The sequence below is a fragment of the Hakea prostrata genome, chromosome 5 (assembly GCF_041222555.1).
Source record: "Hakea prostrata isolate BN-2017 chromosome 5, UWA_Hpros_2, whole genome shotgun sequence".
NCBI lineage: Eukaryota > Viridiplantae > Streptophyta > Magnoliopsida > Proteales > Proteaceae > Hakea > Hakea prostrata.
In genome coordinates this window covers 3,979,475-4,006,082 of record NC_142604.1, presented here as the reverse complement: position 1 = coordinate 4,006,082, position 26,608 = coordinate 3,979,475, and the positions used below count along the sequence as shown (strand labels likewise).

Genomic DNA, 26,608 nt, shown 5'->3' with positions numbered 1-26,608 from the left:
GTTACAACAAGAGAAGACGAAGAAGAGAACCAAGAACAGGTAGGGTTTGTGTTGTGTATTGCCTAATTTGCCTTCTATCAAGCCCGATCATGGGAGCTTCCCGTGTCTCAAACCGGCCTACCAGACTTAGACTCAGAGTCACCAACTGGATTTGTTCACAAAGCCTCTAGACGAAACCCTAGGCCACAGCTTCTGCAGTTCTGCTACTTTCCTTCTTCCTCTGCTCGGTTTCTCTCTTCTCCATCACACTCAGACCGTCTCTCCCCATCTAACTCTCTCCGCCTATCTCCTCCAACGTTTCTCGAGGAACCAAAAGTCGAGCAACATGCCGGTGTCGCCAGGCGTCGACACGGCGACACCAGGTGACATGGGCATCCTTGGTTCTACTTAAATTTTTCATAATCACAATGATGAAAATTTTACAAATAAATTAGTATATAAGATGTTAATTTAAAATTAATTTTTTCCTATAATTAATTAAGGATAATATTATAACTTGACAAGAGAGTACATAAGTAAAGAGATAACTACATGGTAATATTTGGGATTTAAAAAGATATATATGTCACATAATCAGTAAACTAACAAGCTTAACCGTAAGGACAGTAATTTTAGACAAAGTTAAAGGATAGACTAGCAATTTTAAAAAATACAGGAAATAAAGGAGTAATAAAATAAAAATAAAGGGACAACAGTATTTTTTTTTTTTAAGGAACATTAAGAAATGATTCTTCAAAGTTAAATACGACTTTTTGGATTTTTTTTTTTTTTTTTTACTTCTTAGATTTACATTGTGTTTCTACATTTTGAACCAATTTCGGGTTCAAAATCATGGTTCAAATGTTAGACTAAAGCCTCATTTAATTAATTAATTTTTAACCAGTTGTAATCATTAAAAAATAAGATTTTTTTTTTTCGGGTAGAAAATAAATTTAAGTCGACAGACTGAAGGCAAAAGCATGCGAAATGCCGAAGAAGTTGGGGATTAGTGGCAAAGGTTATTTTAATAGAGAAATAATAAAAAGAAGCAAAACAAATTAATTTAAAAAAGTAATTAAAAATATAAAAACATATTTAATCCTGCGCTTTAATGCATTAAAAAAGGAAAGAAAAGTTGGACTACGGATACGGTAAGACAGTAGAAAATGGAAATGTAGAAGAATACAGTAGAGTCGTAGAAGAGCAAGAAAAAACAGAAGAAAAAAAAAATCAAAATCAAAAAGAAAAGAAACAAAGAAACGAAGATTTGAGATAAAATGAAGGAAGAAGAACACGGAACCACAACCGCTGATTGCTCTTCTCATCGTCGTCGCTGCTTCGATTTCCGATCGCTGTTGCTTATTCCTTCTCTGTGGATGGGACAGTCGCCGTCGACTGCTATAACTTCATCGCCGTTAAACCTCGCCGACAGCAAATCCACAAGTCCTACGCAGAATCTCATTCTGAGCAGATCCGATTCCGTTCTCTCTTCGATGTCTAGCTACGTCTCCGATCTCCCCGACGAGTGTTTGGCTTACATCTTCCAATACCTTGGATCTCTTGACCGGAAACGCTGCTCTCTCGTCTGCCGTCATTGGTTTTGTGTTGAAGGTCAGAGCCGAAATCGTCTTTCCCTTAAAGCTGAAGTCGATCTATTTCCTCTCATCCCTTCGCTCTTCACTCGTTTCGATGCCGTAACCAAACTAGCCCTTAAATGCGATCGCCGATCTACAAGCATCGGAGATGAAGCTCTTGTACTCATTTCTCTTCGTTGCCGTAATCTAACTCGCCTCAAGCTCCGTGCTTGTCGTGAGTTGACCGACGCAGGTATGACTGCTTTTGCTAGCAACTGTAAGGGTTTGAAGAAGCTTTCTTGTGGTTCTTGTACCTTTGGTGCCAAGGGCATGAGCGCTGTTCTCGATCACTGCGCCTTACTTGAAGAGCTCTCTGTCAAGCGCCTTCGTGGACTTACTGATGCTTCTGCTGCCAAGTCTATCGGACCTGGTGTTGCTGCTTCTTCTCTTAAGACCATTTGCCTGAAGGAGCTCTACAATGGCCAGTGTTTTGGACCTTTGATTATTGGTTCCAAGAATCTCAAGACCTTGAAGCTGTTCCGCTGTTCTGGGGACTGGGATAAGATCCTCGAAGCAATGACGGAGCGAGTCACCAGTCTGGTTGAGGTCCATCTGGAGAGACTCCAAGTTAGCGACCATGGGCTCAATGCAATCTCTAATTGCTCGGATCTGGAGATCTTGCATCTTGTTAAGACTCCCGAGTGTACGAATGCGGGGCTTGTGTCCATCGCTGATCACTGCAAGTTACTGAGGAAGCTTCATATCGATGGATGGAAGACTAATAGGATAGGCGACGAGGGCCTTGTTTCTATTGCTAAGAAGTGCCCTAACATTCAGGAATTGGTTCTAATTGGTGTCAATCCTACCTCTTTGAGTCTGGGCCTGATTGCTGCAAATTGCCAGAATCTAGAGCGCTTAGCACTTTGTGGGAGCGATACATTTGGTGACGCTGAAATTTCATGTATTGCTTCTAAATGTATTGCATTGAAGAAGCTCTGTATCAAGAGTTGCCCAATCACCGATCAGGGGTTGGAAGCGCTTGCTGGTGGCTGCCCCAATCTCATCAAGGTGAAAGTTAAGAAGTGCAAGGGAGTAACTTGTGAGGGTGTGGATTGGTTGAAGGTAAGTCGGTGTTCATTGACTGTCAATTTGGATACCGGAGAAGTCGATCTTCTGGATGCTAGTGCTAGTGACGGAGGAGCCCCTGACAACGCACCGGAGTTTCCTCCGATAGTAAGCCACATCTCTGCTGTTGATACACCATCTAGCAGTTCCGGTAGATCAGCCTTGTTCAAGGGCAGACTAGGTTTTTTCGCAGGGAGGAATTTCGTGGCTTGCACTTTCAGAAGATGGTCAAACAGCAATAGCAATCCTCAGAGTAACTAGAGAAATGTGCGCTCCTATGAATAGAGAAGGGAAACAGCCCTTGCAACTCCCACCCCACCCCACCCAAAAAGAAAATTGGACAGAAACAAAAAGACCGTTTTCACATTGTTTTGTGCTGTGTAGCATTGTCGTTTACTTTTTGCTTTGTTATTGTATGATGCAATTTATTGCCTTCAAAATTGAATCCATGTTTTTTTTGGTTATTGGCTACTGCAAGAAATCTTATTTTACCTCTATCTTCAGAGTGAGTCTTCCCTTAATGCATATCTTCTACAACACTTATCATGGCTTCCTTATTTTTCAACCATTGTCAACTTACATTACTTATCAACAAAGAAACAACTTTTGAAACTTTACTATTACTCCGTGCTCTTGTCTAACTCGTCAAAGGTTTTTAAAGACCTACCAGGGTGAATGCAGATATCTAAGATTAGAACTTTGTAGGCCTTGGGCTTTCTGTTTCCTGATCTGAAAGATTGCATTGATGTATTCGGCATGCATATTGAGATTTTGTATCTGGAATGTATAGTAAAGGCTATGAATACACAAATTTCCCCATGCATGAAAGTTTAACATCTTGATGCTGAAACTTTATTTTGAAGGCTTACTACATTTGTTGGTTTTGGAGAAATATCGTGCAGACATAGGTTAATTTCTACTGTTGGAGAGGGGTGGGTACATAATTTGAATGCTGAGTAATTCATCTTCAATTTTGTTCTTTCTTGAAGCCTGTTGTTTGTTTGTCTCTTATTCTATGAAATTGAAATTACTTTGTGGACAAGTGGTTGCTTTCTACCAGACATTGATGATGGCTTCTTATCTACATGAGTTAAATTGTTAAATTTGTGTCATTGCCTCGTTTGATGAGTTTCTGAGCTTACAAGCTTTTGAGTATGTACTGATTACGATTGTGACTGGGTCTCTAAATCAGAGTTAGATTTCTAGAAATTTAGTGAGGCTAATCTCTATATGGATGGCCATTTCTTAGGGTGCTGGTCAAAGTTAGAAAACAATCATGAAATCCTTCTAAGGTATTGTTTGGGAGATGGTTCTCAGAGCACTAAGAAACCAACGACCATATGATGTAGGTTGAAGGGTGAAGAAACACCCGCCCCCCAACACACACACACACCACGCACACAAAAAAGGAAAAGATTACTGCTCACTGCATTGTTGCTGTTCATGTGAACAGTGATTTGGGGCCTGAAGGACTGATGGTATAAATATAAAGACTAGGTGCTGAATATTGTGGATTATACTATTAGAAGTTGTTTTTAATAAAGTTTGTTTTGGTTTAAATCTAGTTTCAGTTTTATTAGTTATTTGTGTCTAAATTAGAGTTTCAACTTTTGTTGCTTAGCTCTAATTTCAAAGTTTCTATTTTATGAGGTTTTATGCATTAGTAATTTCTTTTTCTAGATATATTTTCTTAATTATCTTGGGACTAGGTTGGGTTGTAATTTGGTTATTATTTTTGTGGTTTTATTTATTTATTTTTACTTTCTTTACTATTTTATGAATTAGTACTTTCTAAATTTTTGCAGTTGAATTGGGGGTGAGTTGATTTGTAATTGGGTTTTCATAAACAAGTATATGAGGCTAAGCAGAGAACAGAGATTGAAGATAGAGTTTATGGTTGAACTTGTGAGACACAGTGCCAGTGAAAGACATTGGGGGTGAGGGAGCTGCTCCTAGCCCTGCTGCTATAGCTCCTTCAACTTTGATAAGTAGACTGAAAGGGGTTTTGTTTTTTTTTTTTGAGGGGAGGGGGGGCTAAGCAATAAAATTCCAGTTTTCTGGATTCTACCTTATTGTATTGATATTGTGTCTACAATTGATCTCCCACTGGTTCTTCCTGGTTCAAGGTTGACTTCTGCATTAAAATGCTTATCTCATAAGTTACTAAAGATAATTTGCTGTAACATTTGATAAATTTAGTTGCTTGAATACTTCAAAAGTGAATGTCTTATATAGTGTTTGAAAGTTGGAACTTCAATTAGTAGGTTTTCTTGCTTGTTACATTACATTTAGATAATATTGTGGGGTTTGTACATATAACAGACTCTTGGTGCAATGGGATTGTAATCATTTAGATTACTCCTTGCAATTTTTGTTTGTTTTCATTTGTGAATGTCATCAGCCCGTATTAGTTTAGCTCTTGTTTGATTTATTTACATGGTGATTATGAATTAAGAAGGTATAGGTTCTTGAGATGTCCAGTGGAAGGTTATTTTGAATTCTGGGTTCAGTCTGATACTAGTTTTTTGTGGAGTCCTTTAATTTAGAATTATAACTTTCACCATGTAATTGTCATTGAGCATCTATTGTTTATCTAGACATCCTCTTCATATAACATGATCCCTTCCCTTGACTTGACTTGAGTCTTATCTATCCTTTAATGGACATTGTCTATGGGGGGTTTCACAGGCAAAATTACCTAGAACAGGATAAAGAAAGTGAAAAGTTGGGCATCGTTCTAACTGCCTGTTTGCAGTTGATGCCTCTTTCGGTGTCAGTCGAAGTGCAGCTGTGAATCGTACTTGTTAGGTTGGCTTGGGTCCTTCAAATTGAATAGCAATGCAACAAAGGGTTCATGATGTGTCAGTAAGAGTTAATGTCAGTTTAATGCCAATTTTATGTATTTCCCTGGTATGGTTTTGTGACTTAAATGTTGGTGATCGGTTTTGTGTAGCTTCAGCTAGATGTTTTTTTTTTAGTTCTGTTATTTAAGGGCATTTGGTTACGTTTTCCTGTATGAAATAGCATGGATGCCTCTGTTCAGACTCCAATATATATGAGCAGTTTCTGTAGACAGATGGAGAGTGGAATCCAAACTACTACACATTTGGGGGCGAAAATACTTTCAGAGTGGAGAAATACTAATTGAGGACTGGCTACTACTTTTCATGAGACCCTGAAAGATAGAGTCCGGATCATCTCCCCAGAGTGCTCCGACGGCTATTGATCAAGAATTACAAGGGTCCACAGAATTAGGGGGATGGGTTTTTGTTTTTTTTTTTATATTTTATTATTTTTTATTTATAGGCCCCACAGTTTGTGGTGTTGGTGCTCCCTGTAAGGAGAGATAATCCACACTCGAACGACACAAGTGATACGCTCCAAGTCAACAACCAATCCGGTGAAGCTTGGCCTGACCCACCTGACTTCAACAAGTTGCAGTGTTTCTAAGAATCTTGAAGTTGTCTTCTTAAATTTTGTCTAGACTCGGAAGACTAATTGAAGCAAAATATGGTTATCATTTGTTGACAGTTACATAAGAACCTTATGTATCATTGAAAATATATAACCAAGTCAGTACGGCAAAATGGATCATCAGTAATTACCTGAACTTCAAATGTAGCTTAGGTCTTCCATCTTCTAGAAAACTAGGACCCAAAAAGTAAAAAGAAAGGGGGAAAAAGTGAAACACAACTGTTTCTTTATGCTGAACAAGAACTGCTTTGACATATGCGAACCGTTGAAAGAAACAAGTTTTAGTAGGGAAGATGAATAGAACATCTGAAACTATTTTCGACTTATAATATCGAATTGAGCAGGCAATACTGCAACTTTTGAAGGTTCATAAACAGAAAGATAACTTCATTCCTCCAAGACTTCCTGATCCTTCTTGTGGCTCCAGATGAAGCATAATTGTACAAAAGCCACGCCACTAACAACCTCTGCTTCTATTCTGCTTTCTTTTTCTCTGCATGAGCCTTCTAGAAGAGAGAATGGTTCCATTCATCAGAAATTCCAACCACAGCCAAGAATCAGTTCAACTGAGTCAAGGTAGACTGTACTAACTGACAATCGACAACGGAATTGCTAAAAAGAAATTTAAGCTATCTCCATTGTAAATGGTCAAAAGATAGGGAGAAAATTTTTAGACTTGTCAAAGCAGCAGCCACTAGGATATGTATCTAGCACAGAACCAAATATTTTATCAGCCATTTGATGGTCTTACCTGATTATGCTTTGTGTCTCCAAAACCTTTGATGCTACTTGGTAGTTGATTTCCTCCACAAAATTAGTCGCATGAATTCTCTTCAAAACTAAATACAACAGCATAACCCCAGATAGGATGAACAGTCAACAGCTTTCTTTTTCTTGGGCAGCAAGCATTTGAATGCCAACAAAAGAAAATCCACTGTAAGAAATGACAATGATAAATGATGAGTGTAACTGTTTATAATCAAGATAAGTGAATATGGAAAAGTGATTGCATCGATATGATAGTGGGATGTCATTGGAACCAATTGGTATTTGCAGTAAAACTTTTGACAAGGGGAAGGAAGAGCAATAACCAAAAACAGTTGATTAACCCTTAAAAAGTACCTTTTCATCAGGAAAAAAAATGGAAAATTTCTTTAAGAGTATCCCGGAGGGAATAAATAAATAGCAGTTGTCCAAGATTATCCGGTTATGGACTGACTGGCTACAGTGAACAAGTTCCATGATTTCACATTTTCAGGTAGACAGAGTAGTGACAGCAGCCTGTAACAGCAAGTGAAATTTAGAAGCATGACACTTTGGAAAATCAGGTGCAACTGTGGAGTATATCAATGTAAGATGGAAATATAAGACATTGTTAACCTACCGGTACCCAACCGTAGTATTGAGGACAAGGTCAGGACAATGAATGATGACACAAACAAAATTCATATGGCTTTAATTCTTTGTCAAACACCACCACCGCTGAAACCTCAAACCTCAAACCTCATACCTACAGTATCGCTCTTCCACAAAGCAAGGTGTCTGATGGGTAGTTTTTTCTATGCATAAAATAAATTTATATACACTTGTATTATTGTATTAGATGATTGTTAGGATCAGATGTGGAGCTACACACCATGGAAGCCTTCCTGGTTGATAGATAACACATGTCACCTTTTGAAACTCTTACTGTAATTAACAAAAATAAGAAAACAAAGATTTAGGAGTCACAACCAGGAGTACGAAAGTATATCCAAGATCATCCAAAGAAGCATTACAAGTAAGCATAGAAAGATCAGCAATGGAACCTCCCAAGTTCATTAGAGAAGTCAAAAAGCAAAGCCCTCCCTTGCTTTTGTTCTGTCACCAATATGTTTCCACCAATACTTCAAAATTCAAGGAAATGGTAAGTAACTCTCCATTCTGGTATGTATGAATTCATGGCCTCTATGTGAAGTAGAGCAATGAGTCTCAAAATCCTGGAACTGGCAATCTGGCATTGGAGATTATATAAGGTAAAGAGTCAACGATGGATTGATTTGGCACTGCATTGAAAAGTCTTGAGTTGTAATAGATCCAGGAATGAAGCTGCAGACCATTAAGATAATCTTCTTATTCTCCTTCCAAGCTATTGTACTTGATCTCTCAAATTTTCCCATTATTTCATCTCCAAACTAGTTTTGATACTCTTCAACCCCTAATACAATAAATGACCACACTTCATTTCAAACCAGCTGAATCCAAGCCCCAAACCTTTGGCCAAGCACCCTCAAATAAACAACAACAACAATAAGCCTTGTCCCAACTATATGGGGTCGGCTACATGGATTCTTGCCCTCCAATCAGTTATGTTCAAGGCCATGCTAGATACAAGGCCTAAGCTATACATATCCTTTCTCACCACTCCTCTTAAGGTTATCTTAGGTCTACCCCTAGCTCTTCTAGTTCCTTCAATATGGATTATATCATTTCTCTGTACAGGGACATTTATAGGTCTCCTTTGAACGTGGTCGTGCCACCTCAAACGACTTTCTTGAAGCTTATCACTTATGGGAGCAACTCCCAGACCAACTCTAATATGATCATTTCTTATCTTATCCATCCTAATTTTGCCATTCATCCATCTTAGCATCCTCATTTCTGCTACACTGAGTTTATCTATATGATTCTTTTTAACAGCCCAACACAACACTCTACACCGTACATCATAGCTAGTCGAACAACGGTCTTATAAAATTTTCCTTTAAGCTTTACTGGAATACACTGATCACATAAGACCCCAGACGCACCTCTCCACTTCATCCACCCTATTTTAATTCTTTGGGACACCTCATCCTCTAAATCACCTCTTTTACTTATGATTGAACCTAGGTACCTAAAACAATCACTCTGAGGAATCTCTTTATCGTCAAGTATCACCACCTCATCACCTGCCCGATCATGACTAAAGTTACAAACTAGATATTCTGTCTTCAATCTACTAAGTTTAAAGCCTCCTTTATGCACCCTCAAATAAACCTGACCAAAAAATCCATGTGACCAGCAGCCTAAACCATTGTAAATAGGGTCTGGGTAAAATATCATGAAGGATACATCTAGGAAAAACTGCTTTACATGGCCCTGTGTAGGAAGGGCTTTCCTAAATAGCCCATCTTCTTTATGCCACATCAACAAATGATATGAGTATTTTGATTATTGGATAAGGAGAACAGCATCTAGAATAATTATGTGTCCAATTTCGTAGCCTAATTCAATAAATATCCTCCATGTGTTGGCATGCATACTCACGTATTCTGTTTGCTATGGCTATGGTAGTGCAACCACTACTGCGCACCTTCCATAATCATGTACTTTTTATGCTCTACTTTGCCACTCAGCAAACACTGTTTGCCTGAAATTTAACCAATTTGGGGATCTTGATGTCCACCTGCCCACTAACTTTGGCCCCATCAGATCTGCCATGTGACATATTTAAATCCATCTATACAGAACATTTATGAAACTGACACACATATTATAAGGTAAACAACCCCAGAACCTCTAACCAGTGCTTGGTAAAGAGTAAGAGAGAGAAACATGTTGCCGGAGACAAAGGAAGAGAGAAAAGAAAACTGCTAGTCTTAAAAGACTAAAACAGAAACCGATCAAATAGGGAAAGCAAATAAAGTATCTTAGCAAAAGGAAACCATAATAGGGGGACTCCCCCTATCATATTACAAACTTTTAAAAAAACAAATATGAAAACTATGACAAAATGTCCAGAATAATTCAGAAAATTATGGCAAAAGTTTGAAAATAACGTGTGAGCTTCTCCAAATCCAAATCTTTGAATAATATGAAGTTGGAGATACAGGTAACAGAAAAAAGTTAGGCATAATATAACAAGGAAAAGATAAACGGATCTACTTAACATCCTTCTACAGTTTCATGAAACTGTAACACTTTTCTCTCATCCAATTGATCAACCTCAACCTCTTTACTATCTTCCAGTTTTTATGATTAAGTACACGCTTTAAACTGCATAACTTTGATGCATAACATATACCTTCCATCTTCCTCACAATTTCCTCATCCCTCAATAACATTCTTCTATCCAACCCTTCTATACATTTGACTTGGTTTCCAATGCAGTAGCCTTGACCTGGCAGGACTGACATGATCACTTTGGAAACCCAGACCAAGGGCTGGGCCTCCACCAGATTTCTGGTCAGGAAAAGGCTGGATGCAGTAACATTAGTGATATTTATTTACTTGATAGGGGTAGATTGGATAAGATTTCCTCAGGTAGTTTCTTATTTCAGTTGCTGCAATTCTAGTTAGGTTTCTATTTTTGAGATGAGGCTTAGATTCTCTATTTATTAGTTAACTGCATGAGGATTCTCAGAGTTCTGATTATGAAATTGAATATTGAAGCTAGTAAAGAAATCCAGCATGTAAGAATACGTTCCCCTTCTTCTCCTTCCTATTCTCCTAATTCTCTCCCAGTGCAGCCCATCTCAGCAGCCCTTCTCAGGCTCTGCATTATCTACACTTCCTTTCTTAGCCTTGAGTTTGGCCTCGTAGCACCTCTTTTTGCCTTCTATATTGTTAATTGGTCGCCATGTCTTAAACTTCTCCGTCCTTGGTCTTGATGGCTGCTTGGACCTCCTCATTCCACCACCAAGATTTCTCTAAGGGCTTGATGTTAAACTCTAAGCTTCCTGGAACTTCTTTGCAATCCTCTGAATACAACTCATCATTTCTTTCGAGTCCTGTCCCCTGTGCAATGCCCAGTTATGAATTACTCCTCTCAATTTTCAATTATTACACTTGGATCCCTCTAGATGACAGAGCTAGCCTGATGTTAGTGATACTTTGGAAAACAATACTTTACCCTGGCGCTAAAACATCACAATTGGAATCATGACACTACCATTTTCTTGATGTTCCACCCAAATACCTGCAAGCTCCCACCTCAACACTTCCCCTGCAATGCCATCCCACTCATGCACCCTTCCTGCCCTGCACTCTACCCCACCTCAGCCCTGCTCACTCCCTTCAACAGCCCCCCTTTCTGTTCAAACCCACTCCACCCCAAACCCACACACACCCCACCCCCGAAAAAAAAGGAGAGAGAAAGAAAACGAATGTACAGGTATCACACGCTGACTCTGCTGATCATTTTTTTCACTGTAAAATGCCAGAGTAAGAACTTGTCGTTTGTCTTCTTGTTTCTTTTTCGACAAATAAATCTGTATACAATCATCAGAAAGCACATCCATAAGAAAACCAGCAGTTACAGCAATTATCAAACTTGATATTAGAAGCTAAAACTCGAATATGGATGCAACCGAATTATTAGCTCTATAGCTACTGTGAACTCTATTGTTGATTGATTTATAGAGATGCAACTTGATCAAACATTTATAGGTTTACCTTATCCCATTTTTTGTCCTGGATCATGGAGTGATCAGCATGCTTTAATCGTCAAATGTGTACAGATGAATCTACAAGCACAGCAGCTTCTTTCAATGATCCATTCAGGATATTTTGCGATTGTAATACAAATACAAATGTACAATTTGGAATTCCTGTTGCTCTTTCAGACTTTGTCACATTCAAATCCTGTGCTATTTTTCACTATTTAAAATAATTTAGATTGCTAAATACCTTTTGATCCTAATACAGTGTTTGGTTGATCTTAACTGGTATTTAAAAATAAAAAATTCAACATTAATAGAAGCAAATCTCGCAATAATTTATAGTTCCAGTTATAGATTTTGCTCACGTTATCTAAGTCAATCCTGGTTGCTGCTGCTGGGAGTTATGGAACTTGGCTCTGTGTGCCATTACAAGCTCAAGAGTTATAGATGAGGTGCACAAAAAAGTTGGTTGAGTGGCCAATTTAGAGGTTTGAGGGGAAAGTATCCTGCATAATCATTTTCTAAGATTTACAACAGACACATGAAGCATGCCAATGTCTTGATTTGACAGTTCATGTATAAGTAGGTTAAAAAACTGAAGATGCCGACCATTATCATCCTAACCATCAAGATTCTTTTTAACTCGAGGATTCACCGTCAAAATTGACACAAAGTATGGACACATAATCAGAAAGCAGAAAGAAATTCTATCCAATCAACTCAATATTGTACATTACATAAACACTTGCCAAAAAGCAGAAATAAATTCTTATCCAATAAACTGACTATTGTACATGCATCATAAAGATTGAAACATAGGGTATATGGTCAGTAGATACACCAATCACAGGTAACTGATATGTAAAATATGCAATCTTCAATGATGTTGCTGACACACTTGTGACAATTTGAGTTGGTCTGCCATGAACCTGTACACTGGAAGTTGAGGGATTCCCATTCTCTATGAAAATAAGGTATAGAAATCTACTCAATAAGGTGGTGGGGGATATATCCCTGGATATGGACCTGCAAGGAGGGAAGCAAGGATAATCAGAAACTTGAAAGATATAGATAGCAATCAAGATGAACAGGATGTTGAGGATCAAATAAAGCTACCTGGCATTGGGGGATAATAGGGAGAGGCTTGTGGTGGTGGAGGATAGCTCTGTGGTGGAACTGGTTGACGAGGGTATGGCTGAGGAAGATAGCCTATGAATTGTGGAGGAGGATAGGCAGCAGCCAGCTGAGGCGGTGACACATATGCTGCCAGTGCTGGATTAGGTGGGTATAGAACATAGGGAGATGGGGGAGGGTAGGCTGTTGGTGGTGGGGAGGAATATAAAGGGTATTGGGCCACCGGTGGTGGTGTTCCATAGAGTGGCGCTGATGGTGCAAAGGTTGTCGCTGGTCTCTGCAAATGCAAAGACTATGAATTAGAAAAAGTATTGAGGTATTTGAGTTATACCCAATTTATGTTCTAATATAGGCCATTGGATTGGTTACGATCCAACAATGTAACGGGCCTTATGAGAGAGTCAGATTGACCGCAAAACCTAGTGTTGTCTATAATGCTAGCTGGAAGAAAACGGTCTGGGCATTCCAAACTAGATAATCAGGGTGTAATGCTTTAAGCAACCTCGTAGTTAAACCCTAAACCCTAAGAATCTTAAAACAACCATATACTGCCTATATTGTTCCAAGGTACAGACTGGCCACAAACCCTTGATGTATCACAACTTACATTAGCATTGGCATTGTACATAATGAGTCGAACTTCACCAGCATATCTAGAAAATAAGATGAGCAGTTCATGCATATCAGATTGAGAAGGATATAACTTATAGACATGTTAGCATGTGTTTCTTTCTTGACTCTACTCAATACCTGCCAGTTTTAGTCTGCAAGGACCAAAGACTATCATCAATACCTTGTGAAAGAACCTTCTGAAGTTGAACCCTAAAAGCAATTGCACCAGAAAATTTTGTCAGGAGGGTTCTCGTTTTGAGTGTCAGGAAATTTTGATTTCAAGAGTGGGTGCGTCTGTGATGATTGATTTACTTTGCGCTGCCAATGAAGTCGTCGTAAGTGAGGGTGTTGCTGTTCCAGACAGCCACATTCAACTCCCAGAGACCTTCGATGAGCTTGAACACGAATTTCTCTTGGAAGATAGGGTTTTTATTTCCATCTAAACAAAAATCAAACAAGAAGACAAGGTATTGAATTCAGACCTAATCAATACAAGAGCCCATTTTGGAAATCATCAAGAAATGGACAACAAACACAAGAAATTAAGGGATGAAGAGCTACCAGTGCAGGTCCTGGTCCGGAAATTGGTGTTTCCATATTCAAGAACGACATAAGGGTCCTGCCTCGATATCCACTCCGTATCCTTCAAATTGTTACACCCCAAAACTACACCACACACCCATCAAAATCTGAGATTCAGAAGCAAATTCATCACAGAAGAAGACAGAGGAGGAAAAGCTCCAACGGAATGGGAAGTTGAAATTGGATGTTTAAAGATATTTGAGGTTTCGTAATTCGTGAATGGATCTAAAAAAGCAAATGGGATTGGGTAGGCCTACCTGTGATCTCGAGCAACTGTCCTTGAATCCCAGAAATTGACATGGAAGAGTGCATAGCAGATGGAACTTGAAATGGAATTTTTTTTTTTTGGGTAAGGATGGATATTGGTTAATTGATGCAAAAAATAAAAGGTTTTAGGAATTGGACGGGAATTTACTATTGATTATGAGAATTTTTCCCGCCCTCCATAAATAGAAAACCGATTTCAACTATCGTTGGAAAATAAAAGCTTCTTGAGGATGAACCTCATATCAAAAAAAAATATGAGCCTCATATAAAAAAAAAAAAAAAGATATGCATGCTTGGATACAATTCGGTACATATGGATAAATCTCTTTAGGGCCTGTTTGGTTACATGAATCTAGAGATTTCAAATCTCTGGATTCATGAATCTAAGAATTATATCTGTTTGGTTGTAAAAATCTCTAGATTTATGAAATCTAAAGATTCACCTTTTTACACTAAAAACGTGAATCTATAGATTTATGGGTAAGGGGTGAAATTCAGAGATTTCAAAAAAGCTATACATTTGCACATTCACAAAAATTACGTCGATCAAATAATATTTTAAAATGAATCTACAAATTTTATTCCACAACCAAACATTTAATTTTATAAATTATAACTCCATAGATTTGAAATCTCTAGATATTTGAAATCTCCATACTCATGTAACCAAACAGGCCCTTATTGAATCACATTTAAATACGTTAACTAGTACATATAATATCTCTACAAGATGATGTCTTTTAAAATCAATTGACTGATATCGATACTAAATACTGTTAACCTTAAAACTAGGTTTGTAGTTCAAATCTAAGCCAAAATTTTAAAGCAATGGCTCAATATGGCTATACGAGGTGAAAAGTTAGAATCTACTTGGGGTCAAAGGCAAATTAGATTTAAAATAACACATAAAAATTACCCAGAAAATGTAGTTGGCATATGCATAAAGCCATAAATCAATATGAATACACTACATTTTTATCTTTTATTTTCTCATAAATTGGATGCTGCAAATGAAAAATCCTATTAAAATTTTTCCATCATTTCTTCTTCTCTTCGGAAAAATCAAAATCTTGGTGAATTAAACTCTCATGTTAACCAAAATTTGAAAGTCAAAACTATTAAAAGATTGCTCAGTTGGCAATAATAAACACCTCTTAGTGAAGACATTGTAAATTCAAATGTAACATTCCACAATGTTACAACATAAATTATCAGTTCCCCAAAAAAGTTCAAAGGTCAAAAGTTTGACAATCTTAAATTTTGTTTCCAAGATTTGAAACCATGATCAGACGTTTAACAAATGAACACTCCATCTATATGCCAAACACTAATATAACTTTCTTATACTTTTCTGTTTTTTTTTTTTTTTGGAAACTTTCTTATGGTCGATGGAACCAATTGTAGTGCTTTCTGTGTCCATCAAACTTCCTACTCTAAATGGGAAACATGGGCATCATTGACAAATTATAGAAGTAAAAACAATCAAAACAGGCATATTAGGTCTTGGTATCCAAACTCCATAACTGCTCAATCAAGCTGAAAATTCGTGGAGAATTGCAATCAACAAATTAAATTTGACATCAACATCCAGAAGAGGAGAGTACACGCATAGAACATTTATGTACAAATCAATCTAAAACTTAAACAACTGATGCTGGCCCTCGTTCATTCACTTTCATAGTCATCTTCATCTCCGAAAGTAAAAACAGAAGCATCGGCAGCAATTGCTTTGAAGTCACTTGAGTCGATTTTTGACGCATCAACACCAGATGCAACGCCGCCACCACCAGTGTCAGCATTCAATTTACTAGTAGATTGAGCTTGGGTGGTTGCCTCACCTCTCAATGAAACTTGTTCAGTTCCATGTGTGACAGCTGCAATTTGTTCTGAGGTAGTCTGAGTTTCAGGACTCCCACCACCAGCAGTAGCAGGTCTTCCCACCCTAGATTCTGCTTTATTTTTCCTGTGTTTGGAAGACCCACTATCCTCTGCTTCACTATCTGAGAAAACATCATCCTTATCTTGGCTTCCAGAACCTTTACTTTGATCAGAAGTCACAGCACCCCCATCTGCTGTGGCAGGACCAGTTCCTGAGCTTCCATCGGGAGGCTTGTTGACGGTTTCCGCATTGGGCTTTGTTGGGGTTGTCCCATCATAGTCTATCATCACAACCTCAACTTGGAATCCTGGGGAAGGAAGTTTCCTCTACAAAGCACATATTACATAATTATGATTATAATTATATAAATATAAAAGCATCAACAACCAGGCCACGAAAAAGGCTGCCCAAATATAGACAAGCAGAAAGGCATGTCCAAAAACAAAGAATTTGCTTCTCTGCCCTTCTTGGCCGATCAACTGCGGATCTGCAAACCTTCAAGCATGATCCTTTTAACAAGCTCTCAACTCAGAAGAAAAGAATGTTAATTACCTTGTCAAATCCATCAAGATCGGAAATGTTCAAGATTTTCCTGTTTTCTGTCATTGTCGTATTCAACCAACTGAAAAGCAGAAAGAGACCAGGCATGCATGTTAGTTTCCATAAATAAATAAAAAATTATTCTAAGATTATGTTTGTGTTTTACTGACAATCAAGCATATTAAGTCTCCTAGAAATCCAGATGCTAGTAAGACAAGCCTTAAAATAGGATACCAATGTCTGTAATTCATAGGGAAACATTGGGATCCTCTTTCCAACACACCTAAGGAAAGGTACAAATGATAAAATCAATAAAGCATTTCATGACAGTTTTTTCTTTTCCTATTCTCATTGATAATGATTTTAATGGGACTGAGACCACAGTATACCACCACCTAAATTGATCTCTTATAAGGCCCTGATATCCAAGGGGGTGCACATCAGGCATATAGGGGGAACACGGGATCAATCACAGCTGGATATGTGGGAAATAAGTGGGCCAAAGGACATATGGATAGATGGTGAGATTTCATTGGGAGACAGCCACATTGGTGTTGGGACTTCAGTAAGGGGAAAAAGTAGATAGAGAGGATTGTTTTGGGGGGTATATTATGGGAAAATAGAGAGTAGAGAAGGGCAGGAGAATTGCATGAATGGAAGGGATGAGCAGAGCTCGTAGGTGAGCAGGAGCAAGTAGAATAGGATTTGCAGGTTTTCTGGGGAGATATTGTATAGCATTTCGTCCTCAACTGATAGTTAATTGAAGTATTTCCCTTGTTCAGATCCCTGTTCATCCATTTATTTGCAGTGTGTGTGAGTTGTGCATGGATTGAGAGGAAATTGCAGGTTTATTTCACCAAGAGAGGAGCTCGATTGCAGGGTTTGATTGAGGGATTAGATGGGTTCTTATCAATCCCTCCTTTCAACTAAATCCATGTCAAATCAAAGTAATTATGGGAGAGAATGAAAAGATGAATCTTACTTCCCATAAATCAGGAGAACTCCAAAAACTCTGGATGAAAAATGAAAACTACATTACTGAAATTTCAAAATAAACCAATATGTAGACGGACAATGTACAGACCAGTAGAAATCGCCTTGGCGGTCATGAAAATGGATTTTGAAGTCTCCAGCTACTTCAGTAAGACCAGGCTCCCCAGGCAGAGCAAAGACCATGATCCCTTTCTTCGGTGCACTAAACCAGAAATCTTCTGGCTGCAGAAAAGGAAAGTGTAAAGAATACATGCTGGAATTGAAACAAAACTTACAAATTGAAAATGAAAAGGGAGAAATATTAAGTTGTTATTTTTCCTTTCATTTTTAGTATATACATAGGTCAGAAGTGTACCATCAAATCCTTTGTTCTTGGATGCTTCTTTGTAGAGAAAAGAATTCCTGTACAATGAAAACATCACAGTTCATTGCCAAATTAATATGCAAAATCCAATCCTATTATAGGATGATCTCATTTAGTTAGCATATAACCAAAGAAAGAAATTGAAAATCTTCTCCAACTTCTGCAGGTTTGGTTAGAGGCTTCCTGGAAACCAGTTCTTCAACCAAATGGTGAAGGGCCAAAGGGCAAATAAATCAATCACACAAATTTAACCCCAGCTTGTAGGCAGAAAATACAAAGCATGACTAATTCGTAAAAGTAAAAAGGCATAATAAGATAGCTAACTACATCCATCTTGTTTGTCCTTGTTGCATGAAAGAGGGGAAAAAGAAATGCAAACTGCAAGAACCCATGCTGATGTAAACCAGTAATTAAGATGACAACTTGGAACTACAAAACTTGAACCTGCCTGAGGCCATACTGATAAATTTCAGGCTTGAGCTGGGAGTTTCAGCCTGTGGGACAGGCAAGTGAATAGAAGTCCTAGCCCATGCCAAGCCTGAAGTGTGATGGTAAGTTAGTAGTTAGTACTATCTTCTCCTTTTCCAGTATCCAAGGATAGCACCTCATTCCTCCAATATACACATTTATGCTTTATTTTTATGGATAGGGCAGGGTCGGATTGAAATTTCCCAGCTAGATATCTAGCCAGCATTGCACCTACGGATGTAAATTAACCAGATATTCAACAATCTGTACTCAGATGAGAACCATTTATCTAGGACATGGGCATGCTGGTATGTTATCTGATTAAGATCCATCCCATCTATGACATCTCCATTAGTATTCAGTTAGTGTAAACAAGCTTGGTTACAATTAATTGGCTCTAATTTTTATCAGTTCTGGCCTCTCATGGTCAAGATAAGAACCAACAGATTAATTACTCATTCCCAATTTATAGGACCAGAACAGTTAAGGATAAATAAGTAAAAAGAGGAGTAAAAATAGGAAGCTAAAAAGGAAAGTAAAACATAGGCCATTTAAATTTCCAATTACCAGATCCTTATCTGGATAGTTAAAGATATGGATATGGCTTTACCTATCTGTTGAATATTTTACTGGATATTGCATATCTGGTTAAATAAACAAACTGAAACAGACATAGTTACATCTTACCAGCATTTGGTCCATTTACTGCCCTAGTTGCACTAATACCAGTATTTCTAAAGATACAGGGTATTTTCCCTCTTTTTCCTTGCAATGAAAATAACTTCAGGATCACAACGTCAAAGTCAGAGCAATTAAAGTGGGGTCCTCATTACAATGGGTCTAACCAGTAAAAAGGAGAAGAAAAAGAACTTCCAAGGCATCAGTTAATAGCATTAAGTCCTCAGAAGAAAACAAAGTCCGTCAGCAAGTCAAGAGCAAACCATTATGATTGGAGATGGTTATTGAGGGCCTAATCCAATAAGGACACCTGTGAAGTCGAAATCCCCTGAGCATGCACCTGCAACAATATGTAATGTCAATGATCATCTCAAAAAGCAAAAAACGAAGAGAGGTTCAAGTGGTAATTTATAGCTTCCACACCTACGTCCAGGCTGATTTTCTCCACTGAAGTATGTTAAAATACGCTCAAAATATTTGACGTACCTCTACGAGAAACGGAAATTTAAAATATTTATTAGATAATAGATAGGCACACAGGAAATATATCCATGAAATAATCATTTCTGTATGGCAAATATAGACTGACAATCTGACTTGGAAGAACCAGCCCCTTCCCATCGAAACATCTTTTCTGGTTGTAGTAGTCAATTGACTCCTCAGCTGTAGGGAAAAACTGCAGGGAGATGCAAATGATACACTAATATGGTCATGTAAACAACAAGAGCACAAACTTAAGTAATAAAATCTTCTAAGAATCCAATGGCTCCTCAACCTTCTAGGGGCAATCAGTCACAGCTCACCTTCAGGTATAGAAGAAGGCTAGAAATCATTAATCCAGTTCTCGCCATGCCAGCCTTGCAGTGCACAACAACCACGTTCTCAATGTCTTCTTTCAGCCATGAGTATGCACTTTGACAAAATGATATTATCAGTTGAATTGGGGGGCAGTTGTGATCATCGAATGGAAAACATGCAACCTGAAAATGTACAATGAAGTAAATTTTTAGGAGGAAAAAAAAATCTTAATAGTAATGTTCTGATTGTAATGATCAACGAAGACAGCAACTTCCCAAATCCAATACCATATTTTGAAGTGATCTTATAGCCCATTACAACTTTCACCTTTTCTCTTTCTGGGTTCTTTTTCTTTTCCTGTCCTTTATTTAATTTTATTTTTATTTTTTTTTTGGGTGGGGGGGGTAGATTGGTTGTGATGGGGGGTTGGATGGGGAGTGGGTAAATATGAAGAAAAAGAAAAACTGAATCAACATACCTTTCCCTCAAATAATGATGCATCATACAGCCTCTCTGAACACAGATTGTATACTTTGTATTTTCCCTGCATGGATAAGAGGTTGGTTAGCATGGAGGACTAGATATCACCCACTGGAGGAAGAATTGGATTCCCAGTTTAACATAAATTCCCTTCACACAAACGAAAAGTTTAAGAAACAATCTCACTTTCAAATGAGATCAATGGCATCTGAAGGAACTTCAGTTTGGAAAGCTTGTTTCAGAATCAGAATTAAGAGCCACATATGGGAAAAATCCCATAAAATCAAAAACCTGGAGAGGACGTTCACAGTGCACAAGGCTCCCACACCACAGGGTCTGGGGAGGATCTTAATGCACACGGAATTACCTGGTCACCTTCACTAAACTGAGAGGGAGCAATCCCTCAACCACTTGGTCATAATGGAGTTCCTATGAAAAATTATTGACCTTCACCTTTCGTCTTGTTTCACCATTAGAGCCCAACTGAGTATTTTCCCAAATTACCAGGATAATTTCTTTTTCTGTTAAAAAAAAATCTGATTTCACTATTACCATTCAGAGTTAACCAAACCTTAACCATTATTCAAATTGTCTCAAATCAAATTCAAACCCTTATCCTCAGCATTCCCTGACCAACAAACCCAATACTCTAATCGCCATAAATAATCTAAAAATTTTCTGATTAACCTTACCAGGAGGGGTTGTCTCCTGTGTACAAATCTAGGCTACTCAGAATAACGACACCGACCTGATTTTCATATACAGTAATCTTTATAAAGATTAATCTTAATAAAATTATCCTTTAACAATTAGATTGATAATCTTTGGAAACTCTTCTTCTTCTGGTTACAGCAGTTTTCACACAATTCAGATATTGGATGAATAGTCTGACCCAACATCAGATACTTTTTAACCCAAACAGTCTCTTTATTCAGGCTACTGATGGATGGTATATCTTGCAACTGGAAGAAAGAACGAAGCAAACTAATTCTCCATCACCCCACTGGCATGGGGTGACTGGTGGTGCTAGGTCTGGGGCCAGAGTTGTGATTCTTAAAACTAAATGCCAAGCTGAGACTCTTAGAGATTACAACTTTTGTATTATTGAGGCATGTCACCTTCCAGAGAAAAGCAGTAACTGTATGATCACCTTGTGGTGAGACTCAAAAAACTTGATCACTTCTTCCATGTGGTTTCTGTAGAACCCCTGCATTACATTTCTCACATGATCAGAATAAAGATGAAGTAATAAAACAGTCTATCAATCATGAAATGAAAACAATCTAAACTGTTTGGTCCAGTAATCATGAAATGGAAACCATCTAAGTTGTTTACCTCAAAGTACCCAAAAAACCCAGAGCTCATATCACCAGCAGGAAAACCCATTGCAATAATATTCTCAGTGATGTAAGTCATATCCAAATCAAATCCACCTTCCTGGATATGGGAAGAAACACTCAAGGTTATTAATGCTGAATATTACATAACAAGAAAGACTGGAAAAGAGCGGACCTATAATCATATACCAGAGTTAGCAAAATGCACCATCACATGGCTACTTTACTTCAGCTGAGCAGTTGAGAAGAACACAAGGATTTAAAATCATGGATCATTACTGAAAATAAGGGTTGCATAAGCAACAGCTGAACATGGAAAATTAGAAAGTGCGAGAGAGAGCTATGTCCAACCCAAGGTACCATTACATAGTTAGTGTAGCTGCTCCACTCTTCCCCTGGGACCATATGAACACATCCTAGCAGCAGACAGCCAAATCTATGAGGGTGAAAACCAAAACTCTGATTCACCACTACCCTGAAGAAAGTTGCTAAAGTGAACAACCAGCCATCGTGTACTTAATCAGAGCAAACAAATTTAAAACTTGTAGTGGACAACATAACTCTTATACCTCACCATCTTTACCAACAATATATCCAACTCAATAAAGCCATACTTGTCAGTTGTCACTAGTCCCAAGCTATGCATGGCCCCTCACCATTTCTTGATGAAACCCGAGGTCTAGAGTTAGGGTTTTTAGGTACTCCCCTAAACTAGGGTTAGCCCAGGAAAGTCTAGCAAGGGAACTTGATCAAGCTGTAGGGTTTAGGGGTGGTTTTGCGATCCAAACGAAGACTGGGAATGGAGTTTTAGGCCTAAACTAGGTTGAACTAGGGTTAGGTAAAATTCTGCAGCACTCGATTGGGGAAGATGAGTTGCAGAATTTTCAGAAAACTGTGAAAATAGGGTTGATTGGGCAGTAGCCATTAGGGATGTTCTCTAAGGGTTGGGGCAACACTAGGGAAGGGTATTTAAGGTCTGAAGGGGCTGGGAATGAAGGTCGAATGGGGAAGGGAAGCTTGCTGTGACACAGAGAAAAGGGGAAGAAAGGGGAGGGTGTCATGAAGGTAGGAGAGGGGGTAGGGAAGGGCTGGGACTGTAGGGGAAGGGGTAGGGGTCTTCTTACTCACATGTGGTTGAAGGTGCTTGCTGGATTCTGCAGGTGGAAGCTTGAAGAAGGCAATAGAGGTCTTGAACTTGAAGTATGAAAGCACCCAAACCAGCCGCAGTGTACCTAAGATGGATCCCACAACTTTACCAAAGCCAATTCTCAAATTTCCTATGATCAGTAATCAACAACTGAATAATCACATGAAAGACTAGGTTATTTATAGTCTCCACAAACCATCCTAGATTCCTAGACTTAACCAATGAATTCCTACCAAAATTGGGATCCAAATACTTACTAAAATAGGACTTGATTAAAAATAGAACTATTTTTAAGATAAGGTTCATAAAATTGGGGAACCCTATCCTCACCCCCTAACAACTCCCACAAACAATCAAATACCAGAATTACCTCAATAACTAGGACTCTAAAATAGAAATAAAAACAGAATTAATTTTCCTAAATTAAGGTGGACTTGGTCTATCATTATGGCTCGATCCAGAGGTAGGAAAATTACCATTCTACCTCTGGACAGATTCAGCTTCCCCTGGGTGGGCTCTTGCTCTCATATGGACTTGGGCCATCTTTAGGGGCTGACTAGGGCTGGTTACATCATTTCTCCTAAAGTCACTTTAGGCCTACCTCTGGCTTTTAGACCTTCAATCTGAACTGAATCACTTCTCCATACTAGAGCATTCAAAAGCCTCCATTGCATACATGTCACCTCAAACAATTGTATCAAAAAATATTATTTATTAGAGGTACACCTAAATTAGCTCTAATTCATTCATTCTTTATTTCATATTTTCTATTTAACTCTCATCCATCTCAACATCCTCATTCAGCAACAATAAGTTAATCCAAATATTGTTTTATCAGATATCAACATTCAGCTCCACAAACCATTGATGTCGGTGCACATTTAGCTAAATTTTAAAAGCTTGACTTAATAAAATAAGATCACATTTGGTTTTGCGACACCAGAAGTTCAACCTAGTAGATTACAAAATTGACGCAAAGCATCAACATATTGACCAAGGTTGATGAAAGTCCGTAACATAGAATATGCTTTTGAAAATACCAGATGAGCAAATGTTAAACTAGCAAGTGATTCACCATTCAGTCATTCACACACATTAATGATCAACACAAACAATAAAGGGACCAAAAATTAATGCAAGGTTGAAGATGGAGCTCAAAATGAAAGTTTTAATCACCACAATCTTCCAAGCACACAGATTTAAAAGATAATAATATAAAAATAGTAGAGTAGTAATATAAGTACCTGGTATCTCCGTTTGTTTTGAGAGACCATGTGGCGAGCCCTGACCTGAACAGCCTTCACAGCACTCTTTGATGAATCAACTAATCCTTTTGTTAATGATCCAAAAACACCGGGCTGTGCAATTGTCGAGTCACCATCATCACTCTCATCTTGGGAGGGAGATTTAGGAGATGAACGGAATCCAAAACCACTAGTAAAACGTGAAAATGGTGACTTCCCAACATTTGAGTCATCTTGCCCAGCTGTTGGAGGCTGTGGAATTTTGAGACTTCTAGCCCATGATGATACACCAGAAGGAGATAGAAGGGAAGGGGCATCACGTGCATTATCTTGTCCAGAAGGGGCGGCAGGTTGAGCATCAGGAGCTTTAGCATTAGGTGAAGGTGACAAATCAGCTGGTGCTGCATCCATTCTATCATCAAGAATCAATTAATGAAGTAGTATTAGCACCAGTCACATAGAGGCCAAATCATGACCTACTGGTATGATGAAAAAGATACAGAAGAAGACAAAATAAAAAGCACAAGAACAATAAAGATATCTAATCATACAAATCTCAACTATTACAAATCAATTCCTAGTGAACTACTAGAAGTAGTTGGATGTAACCTCCATCCGTGATTTACAATTTGAGTTAATATGACTAAATTTTTAATCATGGGTTAAGTCTATTTTCAGATTCTCAAAGCATCCAATGCATTGTATAACAAACATACTTGGTGAAAATTCATGATAATGACAACCATAATGATATACCACTTACAAATTACAATGAACCATTTGATAACACACACACACACTGCATAAGTGAATAAAAAAAGTGACATATTCCTAGAAACGAGATATAGCTAGAGGGACACGAATAAAAAGATTCAATTATTTGAGTTAATTCAGTCTGGTGTCACCATTTGATTTATTAGGGGTGGAAGAGCAGTGCCTCACAAATGTTTGGACTCGTATGTTTCCAGCAAAAGCCTTTATTATGCTCCTGTGCTTTCCTTGTATCATTTTTAATCCTTGGCAATCTGTTTTGGGTGAATGAAAGACAGAAATAGCAAGACTTTTTATGGGGCAACCAGAGGGATGGAATATGAGTGCAGGTATATCTCATACATTTTGCAACAATGAACATCCAAGAATTTCAAGAATTTCCGTTGTGGGGGGGGAGAGAGGGTGGGGCGGGGGGGAAAAAATTGTTTTTTTTGTGTGTGGTTTTTTTTGATTTTTTTGGGGGCCCCCCGGGGGGGGAATAGGGCGGTTTCTCATTCATTTGCAACAATGAACATCCAAGAATTTCCACAAGACTAGCTAGTAAAGGAGAAATAAAGTGTTCGCTAGAGCAGATTAACAAAATTGCTTTCCATTGTGTAGTTAATATCCGAGGTCAACCCAACGAATGTGATCCCAGATGTTACTGAGTTAAAACGCTCTCCACAAACCGTTTCTAAGCAACTTGATTTAATGCTTCCCTTACTGAACACTTCAATCCTTGAGCATACAATCGATGTCCATTCCGATGACACTGAAAACTCCCCTCTCCCAGCATTCTTCATTGGGAACCCCAGTTCAGCCTGACATTTCTAATGGACCATACTCAACCTTCTACAAATGACGACACCATACAGAGTCATGGTTGCCCAACTTACATGATAATGCATTGAATTGAACATGAACACCACATTAACAATGTTAAAGCATGAAATTGCCTACCTACAAAAGCTCTGACGAATAACCGTTAATAGAGATACAGAAGTATAGATCTACCACTGAAGTTTGTGAAAATTGGAACCCAATAAACAAAACAAAACTCTAACAACCACCCAATTGAAATTTAAACCTCTATAGAAGAGGGAAAATAAACAAATAAACAAACAGTGGCTCAGGCAACCTTCAGATCTGCGCAAATCATTTCTTACCTGTATAAGATCAAATCCTTCCCTTGGAGCACAGAAATGATTAAGGACAAATTGAACTCCTAAGAAATCGTTCGAAGCTCTCACGTTTCAGATAAATCCGAGAGATGCCGGTTTGAGGATTGAATTTAAGAATTGAGAATTGAAAATTGTCGAAAGCAGGAGGAATTCTTCACTTTCAGACGCCATCACATTGATCCCTTTATCGGTCAATGACGCTGAATTTGCTGGCTCTGTCTTTTGACCTCGATTGGTATCCTTCAAATAGATCTCATTTGGACGAACGTGATTTCAAAATCTGGATCGTATAATCATTTGCAGTCCAAGCTCTAGATAGAAACTGTGTGCCCGCACATCGGTTCGGGTTGCAACTTTTGTGGATTGATCGTTTGATGAGCAATCGAAATAAGATTGCAAATTAGCCGATTTGGTCTGGTTTTAGTCTGGTTGAACCGTTTTTAGTCAATCGTAAACTAACTTCTTGGCTCCTACCCAAAAAATAAAAAAACTAACTTCTTAGCCAACTTCGATGTGTTATTGGTCCAAGTGGTAAGCAGCTTATTGGTTGCATCAGATTTCGATTTCGTAGATCTCTATAAATCCAATTGGAAAACTCAC

At 38.2% G+C, this 26,608-nt stretch overlaps 2 protein-coding genes and 1 pseudogene across 3 annotated transcripts; 1 reads left to right on the top strand and 2 right to left on the bottom strand.

Moving 5' to 3' along the window:
* The first annotated feature begins 1,209 nt into the window (after positions 1 to 1,209).
* LOC149014483 (F-box protein At1g47056 pseudogene) lies at positions 1,210 to 4,043 on the top strand (annotated as a pseudogene).
* Positions 4,044 to 11,269: 7,226 nt separating this feature from the next.
* LOC149014482 (uncharacterized) lies at positions 11,270 to 14,384 on the bottom strand. 2 transcript variants are annotated; one of them, XR_016173498.1, is made up of 9 exons: positions 14,140 to 14,384; positions 13,862 to 13,966; positions 13,613 to 13,739; positions 13,439 to 13,510; positions 13,296 to 13,341; positions 12,671 to 12,965; positions 12,484 to 12,580; positions 11,568 to 11,638; positions 11,270 to 11,383 (listed from the first exon to the last, which is right to left on the bottom strand). XR_016173498.1 is itself a non-coding variant. In XM_089155876.1 (7 exons), exons 1-7 carry the CDS (start codon positions 14,192 to 14,194, stop codon positions 12,543 to 12,545), a joined length of 738 nt encoding a protein of 245 aa, XP_089012002.1. In that variant the 5' UTR covers positions 14,195 to 14,384; the 3' UTR covers positions 11,645 to 12,542. The 2 variants fall into 2 exon arrangements, 1 of the variants encoding a protein (XP_089012002.1); XM_089155876.1 differs by lacking the exons at positions 11,270 to 11,383; positions 11,568 to 11,638 and having other exon boundaries at positions 11,645 to 12,580.
* A 1,308-nt stretch (positions 14,385 to 15,692) lies between these two features.
* Positions 15,693 to 26,362, bottom strand: LOC149014481 (phosphatidylinositol 3,4,5-trisphosphate 3-phosphatase and protein-tyrosine-phosphatase PTEN2A-like). Its single transcript, XM_089155539.1, has 13 exons — positions 25,994 to 26,362; positions 24,078 to 24,489; positions 21,685 to 21,786; positions 21,500 to 21,556; positions 20,348 to 20,413; positions 19,875 to 20,051; positions 19,661 to 19,747; positions 19,495 to 19,559; positions 19,335 to 19,411; positions 17,917 to 17,963; positions 17,653 to 17,783; positions 16,581 to 16,650; positions 15,693 to 16,354 (listed from the first exon to the last, which is right to left on the bottom strand). The coding sequence occupies exons 2-13, from the start codon at positions 24,486 to 24,488 to the stop codon at positions 15,815 to 15,817; spliced, it is 1,830 nt and encodes a 609-aa protein (XP_089011665.1). The 5' UTR covers position 24,489; positions 25,994 to 26,362; the 3' UTR covers positions 15,693 to 15,814.
* Positions 26,363 to 26,608: the final 246 nt, after the last annotated feature.

Bases quoted from the DNA above. Each gene is read 5' to 3' on its own strand.
- LOC149014482 (XM_089155876.1), bottom strand. From the start codon at position 14,194: ATGCACTCTTCCATGTCAATTTCTGGGATTCAAGGACAGTTGCTCGAG. The intron at 13,967-14,139 runs GTAGGCCTACCC...TGTGTGGTGTAG, and splicing joins ACAGTTGCTCGAGATCACAG to TTTTGGGGTGTAACAATTTG. The intron at 12,581-12,670 runs GTAGCTTTATTT...CCCTCCTTGCAG, and splicing joins CTATTATCCCCCAATGCCAG to GTCCATATCCAGGGATATAT.
- LOC149014481 (XM_089155539.1), bottom strand. From the start codon at position 24,488: ATGGATGCAGCACCAGCTGATTTGTCACCTTCACCTAATGCTAAAGCT. The intron at 20,052-20,347 runs GTATGTTGATTC...GTACATTTTCAG, and splicing joins CATCATTATTTGAGGGAAAG to GTTGCATGTTTTCCATTCGA. The intron at 19,560-19,660 runs GTCAGTCTATAT...CGTTTCTCGTAG, and splicing joins TGGTTCTTCCAAGTCAGATT to AGGTACGTCAAATATTTTGA.